The sequence below is a fragment of the Adelges cooleyi genome, unplaced genomic scaffold (assembly GCF_023614345.1).
Source record: "Adelges cooleyi isolate 19-005CV unplaced genomic scaffold, UGA_ACOO_1.1 ACOO_flye_CR_arks_rails_tigmint_CR_PRNA_9, whole genome shotgun sequence".
NCBI lineage: Eukaryota > Metazoa > Arthropoda > Insecta > Hemiptera > Adelgidae > Adelges > Adelges cooleyi.
Genome location: NW_026096579.1, coordinates 17670423 through 17689267, shown reverse-complemented (window position 1 = coordinate 17689267; position 18845 = coordinate 17670423). Strand labels below are relative to the sequence as shown.

The 18845-nt window shown below is 29.8% G+C and overlaps 1 protein-coding gene across 6 annotated transcripts; it reads right to left on the bottom strand.

Annotated features, from left to right (window-relative positions):
- Positions 1-402: 402 nt before the first annotated feature.
- On the bottom strand, positions 403-16853 carry LOC126847091 (uncharacterized). 6 transcript variants are annotated; one of them, XM_050587127.1, is made up of 22 exons: positions 16610-16853; positions 13149-13282; positions 12564-12768; positions 12082-12215; positions 11816-11978; positions 11575-11745; positions 11358-11492; positions 11088-11144; positions 10964-11016; positions 10577-10883; positions 10210-10510; positions 9663-10014; positions 8865-8965; positions 5858-6172; positions 5484-5776; positions 4967-5410; positions 4531-4899; positions 4320-4466; positions 3317-4254; positions 2818-3013; positions 1936-2471; positions 403-1805 (listed from the first exon to the last, which is right to left on the bottom strand). In XM_050587127.1, exons 2-21 carry the CDS (start codon positions 13244-13246, stop codon positions 1953-1955), a joined length of 5298 nt encoding a protein of 1765 aa, XP_050443084.1. In that variant the 5' UTR covers positions 13247-13282; positions 16610-16853; the 3' UTR covers positions 403-1805; positions 1936-1952. The 6 variants fall into 6 exon arrangements, with proteins under 6 accessions (XP_050443084.1, XP_050443083.1, XP_050443088.1 ...); XM_050587126.1 differs by having other exon boundaries at positions 403-2471; XM_050587131.1 differs by having other exon boundaries at positions 403-2471; positions 2818-3010.
- Between the last annotated feature and the right edge of the window lie 1992 nt (positions 16854-18845).

The window sequence follows — 18845 nt, the reverse complement described above, 5'->3', positions numbered from 1 at the left end:
GTTTATAAAAACATAGTTTGATAATATACTTGTATGGTTATTATTAATATATTAATAACAACATAGTTAATATTTTAATTTTTCCATTCTCGAGATGGACTAAGAAACAATCTCAAGTCATTGGTATCGATCACAGCTCACCGTTAGTTTAACATTGAAAAATATTGTGTGACAAAGAGCTGTTGAAGACAAACAACGAGGCAATGTGTAAAAACCAAACCAAACCTCACCTTCAACCCTAAACAAACACTTGGCCAATGTGATTTTAACTTTTAACAACTCAAAAGTCAAGCCAAAGGTGGCGGAAAACACAATTCCTTGTGTTTGTCGCCGAACTGTAGCTTTATTATAATAATATTTAGAACGATAAGTAAAGAACTTTTTAAATTCAAAACATTGATGTAAAAAATATGATTGGTATCATCACATTTATTATTCATTCGGATAACAAATACCTAAAATATTAGGTCAATATCAAATATTTATCACAACTGTTAGGTATTTTTTAATTTTATATCCTCCAACTTATGTCGTACTAAATTTACAAAGATACAAATATTGTTAATTCAAGACTAAAAATATTGCAATTTATATGTATATACACACAATTACCATTAATTACAAATGTTCAACATTAAAAAAAAAATATATATATATAATAAAAAATAAATAAAATGATTACAAAAGTAATATATGCTAATACTCTAATATTTACATTTGTATGCCTAAAGAAAAAAAACAGACGAATAAAAATTGGAGGGAATATTATACATTTTATATATTCTTAAATATTATTAAAATATATGAAACAATTTACACAATTATAATCGTAATACATTTTTAATATACACATCAAACATAAGACTGTTTAACAAAATAAATACTACAATTAGTAAATTGTTTTTTTTTTTTATTTTTACTGTTAAAAAAGGTAAAATATGTTTATCTTAATAATAAAATAAAACCAATTGGTTGACACGATAACTATAACATAATACAAAAAAAATATGCAACAAAAATTGAATATTTTTTTTTTTTACCAAGAAATAACTTAAATCAATAAAATAAAAATATTTACTTAAAACGACAAATTGTTATCAAATTGACTTTCAAATTACATTTTAAAATTATTGTTTATAGATAATATCTTAAAAGTTCAAATGTAAAAATTTAATAAAAAAAAGTCACATAGTTAGCAATTTTAATTATTTTTGTACTTCTCAAAATACATCTATAATAGTCTAGACACTTCTTTTGCGAATTTGATGAGAATTATGGAATCCCATGATTATGTTGAAGAATGCATTTTACATTAACAAAAATATAAATTTATCCGACCAAAATTTAAAAAACGTGGCAGTTTAAGATTTACATCTAAATGTGTTTTAAATATTTAATAGGTATATTAAATGTTTCTACTTAAACATTTACGGTTGCTGTAAAAACATTTTATTTTCAGAACAATTACACTATTAGATTCCATTTATTATATAAGTATATATATTTTAATAAGAATACAAAGTAAAAGAAATTACTTTTTTAAATATTGAACCGCGTGATAATTTGAATGAGTTAAAATAATAATGAGCTTATTTGTGTCAACCAATCGATGTTTAGTTTTCCAGAATTAAATAGTTTTTTTTTTTTAAAGTATCAATGGAAAATTTTAAATTTAAACAACTTTCACTAGTCAAAATTAAAACAAGAACAGAACAGAACCAAATGTGAAAACAAAATCCTGAACATATCAAAAGTACAGATCTCTTGTTTTTATTTCGGTCGCGATTAAGATGCGGTTCCTCTTTCTGAAACGTATATTTAAAAAAAATACTTAACACACTTCAAGAGTATATTTGTTTTTGTTAAAAAATATTACACAAAAAAAGAAACGACTAGATTTTTAAACGTAAAAATCTTATCAACACATATTCATACCCTGTGTTACAGAAGTGTTAGTCCTCGTCAGACATTGGTTCATACTGGGCAGTTAATGTAGGAGCACCATTTCCACCACCGCTGCCACCGCCCCCGCCTCCGCTGCCGCCACTACCGCCGATATTGGTGTCCGACGTTTCATTGTTTTTCTGTACGGCCGACGTTGACATATTGATAGCGGTCGAGAATGGATAAGTGTACGCCTGTTCGGTTTTGTTGTCGTCGTCGGAAGTTCGCATGACTTCGACTATTCTGTTTTTTACATAATCTAGAGGCGATAACGGTATGTCCGCTTGAGTCGGATAAAAGCGCACCCTGTTGTTATCGTCCTTCATCTGTTGTTCACATTCTTTTTGCTGAAGAGCACGTCGTAACTTCCAAGTATGTGGTTCGTACGCCGTGGCGGCCACCATATAAGACCCTGGGTATTCTTTGAAAGAATGTTCTGCAGAATATAGTTGTTCACCGGGTCGGCCAACAATATCTGGACTACCTCGAGGTTTTACCGCAGGCTTTTCATTAGCCTCTGGGAATGCCTGGAAAAGATTTATTACAGAAATTAATTTTTTGCGCAGTATTTATAAAATTTCAGACATGATTATCATTTTTGACACTAATTAACATTTGAAGTCTTTGACAGAATTAGTATTCAATAGCAATAACAAATTGAAAGATCGTAATTTGTTTTATGCTTTTAATGATTATTGAATAAAAGTTATTATTACAGTTGATAACTTTTTTACTATAACCAAGACCTAATATGTATATTTTTTTGGTACCAGAATTTATTATTGAAAATGTTTTAACTACACAGATTTCCAAAGGAAAAAATTATTAAAATTCATTTCAACTATTAATTCTTTAAAATAAAATAACACTTACTTGAAATAGTTTATCGCCAGCTCGCTGTTGTTGAACGTGTACTTGACTAGTCGCCGGTGTAGAATTAGGGGGATGGCCACTTCCGTCGTTACTCTGATTAATTTGATGAGTAATAATAGCATCAATTAAATTAGCTGCAGTCAACGCATGTTCCATACCTTGTCTTGAAAGTCTACCACCAGCACCACTATCCCTACTAATAAATATGTGTTAATATTAATTATTATATAAATTTAAAAACATAAAAATATGATAAATTCTTCACAGAGAAAAAAAATGCAGTTTTATAAAATGAATATCAAATGAAATTTAAATGTAACATGAAAAATAATCTGACGAATTTAAAACAAACATTAAAAAAAACATCCTATAACTACAATTTGACAATAATTCTCTGTAAATAGTTTATTCCGAGCCTATGATTTAACTATATGTTTATGATCAATTATAGATTGATTTTTATAAATAATACTTATTAGGAAAACAAATTCTAACATACCTCTGCATGTTTGATGGTGGTTCTTGATGCCTAGATACGGGGGTGTTAGATCTGGACTGTTGAAACGACGACGCTGTTGATGGTATTTGCATCCCTCTGGACTGTTCTTGTTGCCGCTGCTGCTGTTGAAATGAAACAACCATTCTTGAATGCTGCTCTGGCGTAAGTCTATGCTGCATCATTTGTTTATCCCTCATGTACTGTTCTCTTTGCTGTTGTTCTCTGATTTGAGCTACTGCTTGCATTTCGCGCTCTCTTTGGACAACCATTTCCCGTTCTCTCTGTATTAGCTCCTGTCTTTGTTGCTCCCTGTATATTTTTGGCACCGGAGATCCTCTCACAAACCGTTCTTGTTCTCTGTGCCGATCATCTGGATGAGTCAAGGGCACGGGTAAACTCGGTTGTCTTATTGCCACATCCACCAGAGATCCTAACGCTTCATGTCCTGGTGGGTAACTTTGCGGAGAAGTGACTTTAGGGGCAGTGTTATGACGCTGTATGACACCTTGACGAGTTGGTTGATAATACATGGGACTGGTAACGGGAGGAGGTTTTTGGGCTCGTGGGAATTGGGCGGCAACATTAGAATGCATTTGCTGAGATGTTATATAGTCATTCATGATAATTTGTCTTTGTTCACTGAAATGGGGCTGTCTGGATTGGTATTGAGGTTGTGGATTACGTTTTTGATAATAATCCGGATTGATGTTTTGGCTGTTGTGTAACATGCGTTGATGAACTGGAGTTCCCTGAGTAATAGAACCTCCCGACGCTTGCGACGGCTGAGAATAACGATTTGACTGAGAAGGCATGTATAGAGTAGCGGCAGAAACGGGAGTACCATGCATTATGGAGCCTGTTGCTTTTGAATTGTTTAACATATTTGGAGACAACTTTGATGATACTACATTTGCAACAGTCAACTGAGGTGATGTTACCTAAAATAACAATTAAATTCAATTAATTATTACACTGAATAACTATTTCGATCTAATCAACATACCTTATTAGGTAATTTTATATGAGAAGTCTGTTTGACAGTTACATGAGGAATAGATTGAGACGGATGAACCATAACATGGTTATTGGCCGGCGACAACTTTGTCCAATATATCTCACCTTGTTTACCACATCGTCCCAATTCTGCAAACTAAAAGAGAACACATGTATTTATTGCAACATACAGCTATGAAAAAGTTTATATAGTGACAAACCTGTGGAGAATAAAATGAACTAGTTTCGTGTATTTGTGTTGGCGGCGGTCGGTACATGGCGCCAGGTGGTGGTGGAGGCTGTGCGTGTTTGATTGGAGGCGGGTCTGCATAGGCATCTCCTTCTCTTGGGCGTTTGATACTTAAATCGAGAGTTACACCTTCAGATACTCTGACGTCTGAAACTTTTGAAGACTGAACTTGCACAACAACCAAGCCGTCTTTATTATGATGATGTTCTCTAGGTGGAACAACCGATATAGTCGCCATCGACTGCTTCATCTCGTTGTTAGACCCAGATATACGATCTTTAATCGGATATTCTGGGTCTAAAAGAATTGAAGATATAGTGGGCATTGATCCATTTTCTTTCTGTTAGTAAGATAAAAAAATATATATTAAATTATTAAAAAAATAAAAAAACATAATAAGTACTCACTTCACGATTAGACACATGTTCTTTAGTGAACTGCTTTTCAATCACATCACATAGTATATCAGATACACTTAAATCAGTCAAGTTTTTATCTTTTTTATCGGATTCGTTAATGGAATGTTGCATAACGTTGGATTCATTTTCAGCTGTACCACCAGTGCCTTCGTCAGCAGTCTCCGTTGCTGAACTGTCATAATCTTCTTTAATAACGACTGAACGACTAGTTCCCTCACTGTCAACTCTCGATTCCTTAACGATAGTCAATTTTGCTTGAGAAGGACTAATAGTTTCTCTTGAGGGAGATGATCGAGGTAAAGTGTTTGTTGGCGACGGTGCACTTTGAGTGTCACTGTCACACAATACAAGATTGGTCTCATCACAGCTTGAAGTGCTCGAACCTGATTCCTCTTCGTCGGTTAAGGCTGGTTTCTGTTCACTTCCATTCGTCTACACATGAAAAGAAAAAATATATTTCCAATACATTACCAAACAAAAAGATTATTCATATTATAATTATTACCTTTTTGTACTCTTGGACTAAGAGGTCTAATCCCAATTTCTTTCTGAAACTAAAATAAAACTCTTTACACTGGTAATGGCTTTTGTTCGGCCCGACCAATTTGCTGATTTCGCTCCAACGTGTGCCGTGTTCACGAATTCCTTTTTTTAACGCGTTGGTTTCTTCGTCGGTCCATCCGTCCAAACTATCTGTACTCATGTTGTTCGTTGTTCCTACAACTCCAAGAGCCATTAAACGTCTTTGTATGCGATTAAAACAAGCCGAGCAACACTTAGTCGTTGTTGGACTTATTTCTATAAATTGTTTAAGAAAAATAAAACAACCATTAAAAAAAATAGTAAATATTACAAATATGTTAACAACTGTATACTTACGAAACTCGGAAGCAATAATATCTTGAGCGGTAGTCCACTTTGCGGGTAATGGACGTAACCTTTTCACGGGTCGCCTACTATTAGATTGAACGGTTGGACAAGACGGCAAAGGACAATAGATGACACGTCGATTCTGAGACCTGACCACCTTGCAACGACATGTATTGCAAACTCGAGCACCCGGTTTGATATCTTCGGGCTTAACACCGTATTGAGCAGCATCGGATGGATTCAGAGTTCTGGGACAAGCTACATTTTCTGCTTTACAAACAGCACAAATCCCTTTAGGAACATCTCCTTTTGTCCCACCTTCATCTAAAACAAAACAGTCACTAAATCGAAAAATGTCACAATTCATATTATTATAGTGCAACCAATATAAATTAAAACATAACCTCAGTAAACATGGTTTTATAATGTGTCGAATAAAAATTTACAACAAACATTATATATAATATTCAATTTATCTACGGAAGAGTGCAAAACATTTTTAGAAGTGTACTTCTAGCTTGTTTTGTTAAATTAATAAGCTTGCAATTAGTTTTTAATCAACATTAAAATAATTTGTTTGTATCATTAATACATATTAAGCTTTATTATTATTCATTATCATTGACCAAGAGAGATTAGTACAATTTAATTTAGTTATTAACTGATGTATTATAAACACTGATGTAGTAAGCATCATTCTCGCAAGTCTCTAGAGACTAAGGGGTTGTAAGCAACCCCAATTTAGTGTAGCGTAATTGAAATGGCTACTTATATTCTCGAGGGAATAAAGTCATTGAAGTGTGTAAGCTTTTATGCAAACACACACATACTTTTTGATCTCTGCACATAAAAAATAATAATTTGATAATGTCTGATAAATACTATGTTTTATAATAAATCAACATGGAATTTTAAATGGATAACGTAATTAACTGTAATCTCTTTTATAAAAACAAACAAGTTTATTTCAAACTTTTATGTTTAATTTTAATTTAATTAAACAAACAAGATAGAAATTCCATAATCAGCTATTTCCCAGTAAACAACAATTACTTAATCATAACAACCGTAATTAATTACATACGAAAAAATCTACATCATTTCAACATTTAAAATGTAATTTATCAATCATTACCAAAACGCCAATCTTTGTCCTATAGCTAGTCTGCAGTAGTCCCGACTCAAAAGCCAAATATTACAAAAAATATAACTAAAAAAGTGAACTTCTAATTTCGAAATAAACATCAAAAAAATTATTTTTAAAAAAAACTGAGGATTTTTATTAGTTAAACAATTATTTGATTTGTTAATTGAATTGGACATTTAGTAAATGAAAATACATCACAGCATCGTTATTATTTTATTGTTATATTTTTTTTTTACGATGGGATTCAAAATGGTAAATTAATTAAGGTTAAAGCAAATCTCGAGGGAGATAAAAGGTAAATAACGGATAACAACATAGCAAATATTGCTGAATGAGAAGCAACTTAAAATGTTGTATAGAGAGCGCTGTCGACAGGGCTCGAGATTTAAATAATTCAAAAGCAAAAACCATTCAATCAGTTTCGTAATATCACCACCAACAATCATGTATCCTTTAATCGCACCTGATTTATCGGTTTACACTACATCACCACTTCAAAACAAAACACGCGTTTTTTTTACTCATCGAGAAATGCTCATAAAATACAGCGGTTACTTTAGGTCATTAAAAAACTGTGATGAGAATAAAATAATTTTACCCGGCAACATCACAGATGATACTTTTTCAATTATTTTAAATTATATTTATACGGGAATACTAGACGTAAATAATAGTAATATTCATTCGGTTATGTTAGCGGCACACACTTTACACATGCCGCATGCATCCGAGTTATGTGAGGCGTTTTTCAAAACAAGGGATCAGAATATAATAAAGCCAATAGCAAAATTTCCGTCTTGTGCCAATTCCACTACGATACAACGACCGAATGAGAACAGAACATTGAAAATATCGGAGAGTTCTAACTTCAAGCCACCGGTAAAAAATAAAAATATAATATTGGACGTAGCTAGCTGTGATGGGCCAGTTCAATTTTATAGAGTATTAAATGAAAATTATCAAAACCTCAAACAAAAACAATCGACATCGAGTAAACTGTTTTGCTGTGAATATTGCCATCACTTTTTTAAAAATAAAAACTGTTACGAAAAACACGTAAGTAGACATATCAACACACATTTTATAAATAACAAAATAGATGAAAAAAATTCATCAGTCCAATATTATCCATGCAGACAGTGCGGTTCAAAGTTTCCGAGTTACTACTTTGTCCATAAACACAGAAAGTATTGTAAAATAAATAGCTCGTAATTTGTATGTAAAACAACTAATGAATATAGTGTTTCACACTACTAACTCTTAAGCTAATTGTGTTAGAAATTGTAATCAAATGTAATTTTGTACCAATTGTTTAACTTTAATCGCTTTCCACAATACACATAACTAGAATGTAGACTATTTAAATTGTACAATTAACATATTTGGTTATGTTCATTCACAATATTTCATTGCATCAGCACCCTAAAAATGTTTAAATAATATAATGTAATGTTTTAATCATTTAAAATGTTGACAAATTTCACAAATCATATAGATGAAATTGTTCATTTAATTAAAAATAAATAGTTTGAAAAACATGGGCTGGCCCCTGCATATTGTTCAGAGTGGATTTATTTTATTGGTGACAGAAAACTATTATAGATGAGACACCAGTGTTTATTAAATAGCAACTAAATAAAATGTATGTTTTTTTTTTTTTATTTAAAAATTCGAGAAAAAATTGTATGTAAAAAAAAATATGTTTATCGATTACATACTCATTCTCTTTGAATATCAATTATAAAAATATACAAATAATAAATTATGTATGTGTAATTTTCTGCTTTATGAATTTCTGCTTTTCTATTATTATATGAATCTTATTATTGTTCAAAATGTATTGTATTTTAATGTAAAAATGACACTTACGTCGAGAATCCATTAATTCTTCGTCCGTTGTACTTGTATTTTCTCCTTTTTGTTTGTCATCTTTTCGTCTTTCTTTCTTTTTTGATTCTGATTTCATTTCACTAAACAAATTATAATAGATAATAAGAATTTTTAACAGATTAATTTCATTTTTATGATTGTATAAAAAAAATGTGTATCTAATGAGTAACATTTACAGTGTACAATATAAAATAGGTATTATTTTTAGAGGCTCTAATAATAAATACTAACTTATTATTTATTAGTGTATGAATCAAAATTAAATTAACCCATTAGCGCCTACTAGCGTTGTCATATGGCAAGATCCAAACTTTTATTTAAATATTTTTTATATTTAAGCTGCATTGTGTAATGTTTTTTTGCTATAAAAACCCCGTGTTGAAATGTTACTTTTTAGTTAAATATTTCAGTGGTTTTAGATGTTGGTAAATAAAAGTATTATTGAGATAAGAAACAACACAACATAGGATGAATGAATTCAAATGGTGCATTCAGGTTTTAATCCTTTGGGCCCAATTTCAATTGCAAGGTTAGTCATTTGCCGCCTAAAATTGGCTTGTTGGTGTTACGTGATTACAATTGTTAGTAAAATCAAGCCTTGGAAGTTAACAAATAACAAACCGATTTGTTGCTTTATAAAATAGAAACTTTTAAATAACAAAACATTAAATTATAAGAAACCATAAAAGCATTGTGATATTTTCAAATTACATAAATTACTAAACCTTACTGGTCCAATATTTACTAAAAATAAACCAATTACTATGATAAATTCACCTAGTATGTGAAGGCACAGGCGACTTAACCAAATTGGACACACATTCATTTGTTTCACTTTTGTTAGTTGGCAGGTTTCCTGTTTGACACTCTGTTACATCATTCATATCTTGTTCAATAGTATTCGGTGTTTCAGTAGGAGCTGGAGTTTCTTCATTATCAGGTAAAGGATTGTGAGCTACGGACACATGAGCTATACTTGATGATGCAGCTTCACTACCTTGACGTTCTCTTTGAAGCCGTGTAGTGACACCGATAGACGTTGAATTTAATATGTCCAACGAATTTAAGGAGCTACTAGCCGGCGTCCGATTTTGAGCAGTACGGCGTCGTGCTTGCCACTTAGCTTTGCCTGTAAAACAAAACAAAATTAAAATCCTTAAGAGGTATGCACGTATGTGATAAAAAAATTTAACCAAATCTAAAATTTTAATCACAAGTTGATTGCACTTCTGATGTAATTAAAATTTACTTTTATGTAAAAATGCTTGAAAAAAAATCAAGCTGAATAACATGATAAAAAACAACAAAATAGCATTGTACTAACGCAAAAGTCTTTTGTACTCTTCTTTGGGCTTGCTAAGATAATAATATTTAACACAATCGGCTGGGCATTTTTTATCCAAGTATGATGCAATCGCACCAAAATTCTTAGGATGAGCAATAAAACGATCTTTGAACACATCTTTTTCTTGCTGAGTCCAAATATTGATATATTTTGTTTCATTGTACTCAGTTTTATAGTCCAACACAAGTCCGTTGTTATTCAAGTATGTTAAATGACGTTCATGAGGGTCCAACATTAATGGAGGTATAACAGCATACGATCTCATCTTTTTGTCTTCCATCTATATTAAACATCAATTTTATTATTTGAAAAACCTTCTAAAGTATTTCTAAACTAATATTTTTACCTCTTGTTCTTGTAATCCATCCATAATTTCTTCTAAATCAGCTTCACTTTTTATACGAGCACCAACCCTGTTAAATCTTTCCTTATCTTCTCGTTGCTTTCTCAACTCTGGGAAAACTTTTTCAAATAGTTCTCGGTGTTTAGCTTCCTTTGCTTTTCTTTTTTGAGAGCTTTCTACTTTCTCGACCCTGCGTATCCATTCTTTATATAATTTGGAATAAGTTTCAGTTATCTCAGTTTTCGTTTGTTGTTGCTCCATTTTCTTTTTCCGCAAATGTTCTAATAACCGTGATTTGAATACAGCATACCTAATGAATACAAAAAAAAACATAAATTAATGCGAATAATAATATATTTTAAAAAATAATGACAAACTCTAAACGCTTACTTTCTACGATTTTCATGATAAACATCTGCATCCGATGGTTGATTATATAAAGGCTGAAATTAGAAGTTGTTGTAACAGTTAAAAAAATTAGAATAAGAATTAGTTTTAATAAACTAATACTTACAAGATCAGTTTTGTTAGCAAACTTTTCTAAACTAGTTCGAGATTCATATGCCTTTTTCTAAAAATAAAACAAAATAATAATTAGGAATAAATATAAATATATATATATATAATAAAACATAAATTTGTATTATTCAGTTTGCAAATAGTATAAGTAAAATTGTTTATAAATTAATATTCATACTTTAAGGTTAAATATTTTTTATTAAGTTGTTATATAAAAAGTAGATAATGTAACTTTACAACTTAAAACATGATTTCTACGACTTACTCTGTTTGAAGCATAAATTTTTTGAACGGGTGTTAAATGTTTCATTGGATCTTCCTCCTCGCATTCTTTATCTGCCTCCTCTTTAGGTTCAATTTTAGTTACTTCTGAATTTAATTCTTTTTGTTCATAATTTTCCTAAAAAAAAAAAAAAGAATTCCTTTTTCATAAATACAATTTGAACATTACAGTAGATATATTTATAAATTATGTCAATTACTTTTAACTTAATTAAATCTTCAATTTCTTGGGTAATGGTACTTATATCACTTTCAATTTTATTTAACTTTGGAGCAATATCACTGAGTTTCTTGTACTCTGGCATTGGTTCATCGACAGTAGGAGAAATTGCTTCTACTTGAGGATTGTATGCACTCGTAGAAGGAGGATCCTAAATTTGTAAATAAAATATTATAATTAGACAAAAAAATTACACAGACTCCATTATTCCAACGACATACAGAAATATCTATTTTGAGAGGCGGTTGAGGTGATATTGGATGAAGTAACTTTGGTTTCTTCAAAGGTGGTGGAGGGCCATGATCTGGTCTTTCTCTCATGAAATTCATAGAAACCGTATTGTGTGAATTATGATTTAACGACTCATCTCGATAATGTTCTAATCTGTAAACAGTTTTTTTAAAAATTGTTATTCAATTGCAGCAATACACAGTAATACATTCAAAATTAAAAAAACTAAATTGGTTAGAAATAAAAATGTACTCACTGCATACGACTCCGTTGATAGTAATCACTTGTTGCCGACAACAATGATATACGGTTTTGTCTGGCAACAGGAGGCATCATATCACTTCTAGCTAGTTCAAACGGGACACCTAGTGCTACACCTCTATCAGATATCTGAAAAAAAAAAATTGAAAAATCAACAAAGAATCAATGTACAATAATACATTGTAATAATGCACAACTTTTCAAGTTCATTATAGTAAAAATAATGCTAATTTAAAGGATTAATTTTCTCATTCATCAAATGGACATAGCTATTTTATGAGTTCTCAAAATATCCAGACTATTTTAAAGTTGAAGCCTAAAAAGTTTTCTCCCCACTTATGTAAGCAATTGTGGCCACAACACATCAAGAGTTTAAGACTTGGACATCGCCACTTTATTTATTTCATGCATTTCCAAAGATACCATTTAGCACTATTTTATTATTCCTTCAATGATTATAGAGTTTTTTTAACTTACATTTAAGGCTCTAGAATGATATGGAGCATCTCTGTAGGCATTTGATGCTGTTGTTGTGGCCGACATGTAAACAGGTTGTGAAACATATCGTATATTAGCTGGGTAACCTACAAAATTATTGTGCACTGGACCAGTACCGGCCGAAGATGTCTTGTACGGACTATTTTCACCTGATACTTGAACGACACCATGGTTGACATTTCTTCTAAATTTAAAAAACAAAGTCATAAACAGATTTCAATATTAATAATTCTTATTAAAATTTAATAAAAATATATAAGTTAGGAAGGCATTTATATTCCTGTTTTTTTTAATAGTCTGTACAGAATTTTTTTTTGCAAAATCATGTCAACTTAAGAATCAGAAAAATGTTGATCACAGTAGATAATAAAATAAGTTATTTTTGCCAATACATTTAATATAAAATTACTACAAGGAGTAAACAAATATTTGAAATTTAATTTTGAGCTAACATGAAACATATATTTTTTTAAACCTTTTTAAATAGAACATACACCATTACTTATTTAACAAGATTTGAAAAAATTATATTTAAATAGTTATTATTAAAATTAAGCTACATACCCATGAATTTGTGGATTTCTTTGAGGATAGGCCATTTGAGCTTGTGAAGGCATGGCAGGACGGTCCAGATGTATGACTGTTTGTTGTACAGCTTCCATAACAGTTTTAACTGGACCAAAGCTCTTGGTTTGCCACTAAAATAATAGTTTGAAAAATTAATTTATAAACATACATACGAATTAAAAAACAACACAGTAATCATGTGATAACAACAATAGTGAAAATTGTAGTTTCAATTAATATATTCTGATATTTGTTTCATTGTCATATAAATGATTGTCTAAAAAATGTTGGACCTGTATAGGTACAACAAATACTGAATACCTAACAATTTATGATTTAAAAAAACATCTAACAACTTTATTTTTTTAACTTGAAAAAAGGTTACATTGATGGGAATAAACTAATAAAAAGTTTTAATGACATTTTGAAGCAGGAAGCACAACTTAACCTTACCTAACCTAGCAGTACCTTAAAGAGATTATTTTATTATAAAATTACAATAATAAATTGTCAACAAATATTCAATAACATTTAATAAACCGCACGGCACCCATTTGCTAAATTTGAGGTACAATGGTAACTTAAAGAAGCACTTTGACCATAATCTGCATTAGTCATCAATTAACTAGTTTCTTAAAGAAACTGGACTCATCATATTAATTTGGCTTGTAATAATACTAAACTGGTGTAAATAGCTCAAATTGTTAATAGCCTAGAATTTTAGGATTGTTAATAAAAAAAATTAATATAGATACAAATAACACATTTTTTAATGAACCCTAAAATGAATCTAATATTAAAAGTGTTACCCAAGAATTTACCTACTACATAATTTGTCTATTGTATTATTTTTAAATTGATTCATATTTACCAGGTTTTATTACATATCTCAATTGAAAAAGAGGATTAGTAGCTATATGCGTAAGGTGGCCATGTGTAATGCTCACAGTCACAGGGTCCTTAATCAATTACAAGCGAGAAATCCTTCAAGGACAATAAGCCATCAGCAACAAGCCAACCACAAAAAAACCCGAAAAAAATAGTTTTTACAAATTAGAACAAATGGAAAAATACGCTACAGACATGTTGTTTTTAACATTTAATTATATATTAATAATAACCTACAGAACTTCATAAGTGATGTGTTTTCATTATTCTATACTCTTAGTATCTAGCAAGTTAAGTTATTTTATGAAAATAGGAAACTTATTAACACCCTCCTACCATCCCTACAAGTTTTTTTTAACATTACAAATAATATTGAATTTACAAATATTTCAATATTATAACAGTGGGGTGTTTAGAATAGCCCTAGTCATGTAATTAAATGAAACACTATTCAAAATGTACTTCAAAGCATAAACATTTCAGTAAACCTTAAATTGAAAAATAATTTACATAGTTTTAACAACAATTTTTAATTTTTTTTAATTTAAATATAAGTCTAGGATCTTAAGAAACAACATCATGGTACATATTTTTACGTTTCATGTATATTAGTATGATATACTATAAAAAAAAAAACATATTAATTATAATAAAAAATATAATCACCCGTCAGATATCATTTATGCATCTTAAACAATAATTCAACCTAAGAAAATTAAATTGCTATGACATACTGATCAATTATCTTTAAAACATTAAATCATAAATATAATTATATTACAATAATTTTGCCCTAATATAACTTACGAATTATAATAGATAATGAACATGCATTTCCTGTATATCTCAAAGATAGAACTATTAATTTTATTAAGTTAACATGAAAACATCCAAGCTAGAAAAATATTATTAACAAATTCTGATCACTTACTATAGACTATAGAAAACCATGTAGGTATCTATTTTTTTTTTTATACAAATTTGTAATAAAAACACATTTTATAAAATATGGGCTATTTTTCTTACTTGATTTTGAAAATACAACAAACAAATAAAATCTGAACTCAAATAAAAACCTACATTCCTCTTAGAAGCAGTTAAGTACGTCATCAGCGATTAGATTTATCATATTATATCATTAGTAAGTAATAATAATTACACTTACTAATCTTTTAACTTAGCAATTAAGAATTATTGTACTTTGGTTTCCAAGTGATATGTAATTCAAAAGTCGTTCGGAACTATTTCCTAATAATTTATGCCAACTTTACAATCTGCGGTACATTATAAACCACTAACCTAATAACATCAAAGCTGAACACACTATATTGTTATATTATTTATGGTAAGAGTTAAGTTTATTAAAATAAATAATTATTGTTCACAAAAACAATTTCTAAGTTAGTTCTTAAGTTTTTGTGAAGAGTGGTTGTTTATCTAATCAGAGAGAATAACCTATCAATATAAAGCTATTGAGTTTTTATGTTAAACATAACCTATATATTTATTTTTATTAATTGCTACATACTCCTAACATAATACTTTAAAAACAATAATAACAAGCAATATGAAAAATACATATTTAGTAAATTATATTATATTATATACAATAGTATATTATATATATATATATTATTATATACAATTTCAATTTATAATCGCACCATTCTTAGATTTGATAAGACATAAACGGATATACTTACAAAGTATATAAAATAAATTATAATAGGTATTGAGTATTAGCAAAAATATTTACTTATTAATAGAAATATGTAGGTACAGAAAACAAATGATGCATACATTTGAGATATCACAACTATATGGGAAAACTTATACTACTCTTTTTATAAAATTATTGATGGCAAAAAAATAAAAGGGACAAATTTTAATGTGTTTAATATACTAAAAAATGAAATTAATTTGTTATTATTACTATTAAGTAAATTAAAAGGTTATCAAATAAATTGTATCTAATAATTACTTAGTTTGTTATTGAGCTGCAATGTAGTTATTTACACCGTAGGTTATTAAGTTATAAAACTAAATAGTTTTTTTTAATGGACTAGATAAAAATATATAAGTTGTAACCAAGACTTAAATTTAATGGGTTGCATAGTTAATAGGTAAACACTGACATTCTAGGTTATATCTCTTGTCAATTATACGCGACACACGAGTAAAATTCAAACCACTGAAACACGCTATTATAATAATTCCATTACGACATAATAATTATTATTTTTACGAAGAATTACCAATATATAACCATTATTGTACGTACGTGTAAATGTACGTTAAGTTGTTAATAGAAATCCATTCTGTGTGATATCAACCCGCTTGTTGTCTACACAGAGTATTTATTTAAACGCCTAATCACCATAAACAAAGCCCAACAAATACGTTGCAATCGCAATATTTCAGAGATACTCGCGGTTCCAATGTGAATGTAAACAAATATCTGCTACAACATGGATAGGTACATAGAACTTATTAGGTCATTATGGACGGACCACGTGAAGATGAAATATCAACGCCTATGACCGAAACGATAAAAATGTACGGATAATTACTTTTTACTATAGCGTCAAATCTGCATGTTTTCGATGTTGGAAATCCGATATCAACAACGGCAAACCAATTTCCAACACGCGCATCTGCATCATTTTTATTACGACCACGCACTACGCGATTGTGCGCACCAAAAACACTGAGGAAAAAAAAATTATTTAATTACAAACGATCGCACTGCGGACATGCCAATATTGTAACGTTGTGCTACTCGATTTATTAGAAAAAAAAAAAAAAAAAAAAACGAAAAACGTAACGAAAATATCAAAATTTTTTCTTCCTCATTTTCACTATTATTATTATTTTTGTAATCCGCCTACAAAAAGTTCTCCGCTGGGGACGATCGCTCGCTGACATCAAACGTCTCTAAACAGGTTCGGGCAAATCCATTTGGTCGCTGCCAACGGGGTAAAGTACCGCGAACGATCCCACGGTGTTTACGGTACAATGAGGCGCAGAGTCGGGCAAATCGTGGAAGGAGACTAGTCGATCGCCAACGAAACAAAACAAGATGGATTCGCCAGGCTCGCAGTCCTGTCAGTTGGTACGATAATTATGGACACACATAACAAAGCGATACGATAAAATTTATCATAATATAAATGTATTATATATATATACACTATACGTATTATTAATATATTAATCGTCACGATCTTATTTATATACAATTACAATACCCCATCATTATTAATAATATATTAGAATAACATCTACGAGTCGTAAGTGTCGTACTTATGATACATATTTATGCATAGTATGTACACATCATGCACAATAATACAGTACAAACATATAATAACAACCGATGGGATGTATTATCAGATAATAACCATCTCTGTATTTTGTTTTATATCGAGAATGGATATCCTTATTCCTTAGCTATATTGTTGCATCGACCAGTTAAAGGGTTGAAAATATATAAATAATAAATAATATGATATGACTAATAAATAATAACTGCTATTGACCGCAGAGTAATAAAAAAAACATTGCAGGTATACTTGCAAATGCATTATTTAACAAAATATACATATTGCTTATTCACGTAGTCAAACACGTTAACCCGAAGTAACCATTAAAATAATTTTTACTGATTTAAGATCGGTAGTTGACTTTTTTTATTTATGTTTCTAAATAACTTATAAATTTGCCCGTAGGTAAACAATTAATAGGTACCCGATTATATAATATCCGATATAACCGTAACGATAAATTAATAATAGCATAATTTGTGATCAAACATTATTTTTGGCTTTAACTTATTTATAGAACGAATATTACTTAAAATTGGCACAGATACCATTGATAAACCAATTATACCGTCTTCTAATTTTGAACTAAACAGTCTACATTTTTATTTTTATTCACTATTTTCAATAATAAATAACATAAGTGTATATTATGTTAATCGACGGTTGATACTTGATCCTGTCACTATATTTGTTTACACCTTTGTTTAATATAATTTTGAAGACGACATGTATTTGAATTTAGAATACCCTTGAACTCGATTTTTTTAGACTCGATATTTACAGATAATTATCGTTAAAACTAATTTTTCTTTATTTGTTCTAAGCATTTGTATAGAGTAAGAAAGAATTTGATATTTATTAATGAAAAACGATTAACATTTTTCATAATCTATCGAAAATGTCACGTTTTTTTTTTTAACACTAAATATCTTTTTAAGCAGGCAACCCAAACTATATTCACCAGTACTTAGCTATGTATTTTTTGGGCTGCATTGTACATTAATGTATGTTGAAATTATACGTTCTATACACTTTGTGAGATATTTTAGACTTCTGTGCAAACACTGGTACTTATTATAAAAGGGGTTATCCCTTTACCCGGTGAGTATGCCTTGCAAATCACATACTGCCGCGTTGAAGCAGTAAGCTTGGGCAGGAAAAACTAAAAAGTTTAGCTTAAATAACAATAAACTATTTTAGGATGACTTTTTTTGAATTTTTAACTAAGCATACCTAAATGTTTTTTTTTTCAAGACAACCCAGACCAGACTTTTGTTACTGTACATAATAAACAACTGTTTAAAAATCTCTTTTTAAATACCATTACAAAAAATACAAATGTAAAATGCTTGCGTCATCAATCATCATTCATTTCTAAAGGTTAGCAGTTTAATTAGCCATCGAAATAAATTATAATTAGACTTTTAAAAGATTGTGGTGGATATTTTTGCTATTGGTGATGTTTACTTGAAAATGAATATTA

Bases quoted from the DNA above. Each gene is read 5' to 3' on its own strand.
- LOC126847091 (XM_050587126.1), bottom strand. From the start codon at position 13,246: ATGGAAGCTGTACAACAAACAGTCATACATCTGGACCGTCCTGCCATG. The intron at 12,216-12,563 runs GTAAGTTAAAAA...TTTTTTTTTCAG, and splicing joins ATCATTCTAGAGCCTTAAAT to ATATCTGATAGAGGTGTAGC. The intron at 5,777-5,857 runs GTAAGTATACAG...AACAATTTATAG, and splicing joins TATTATTGCTTCCGAGTTTC to AAATAAGTCCAACAACGACT.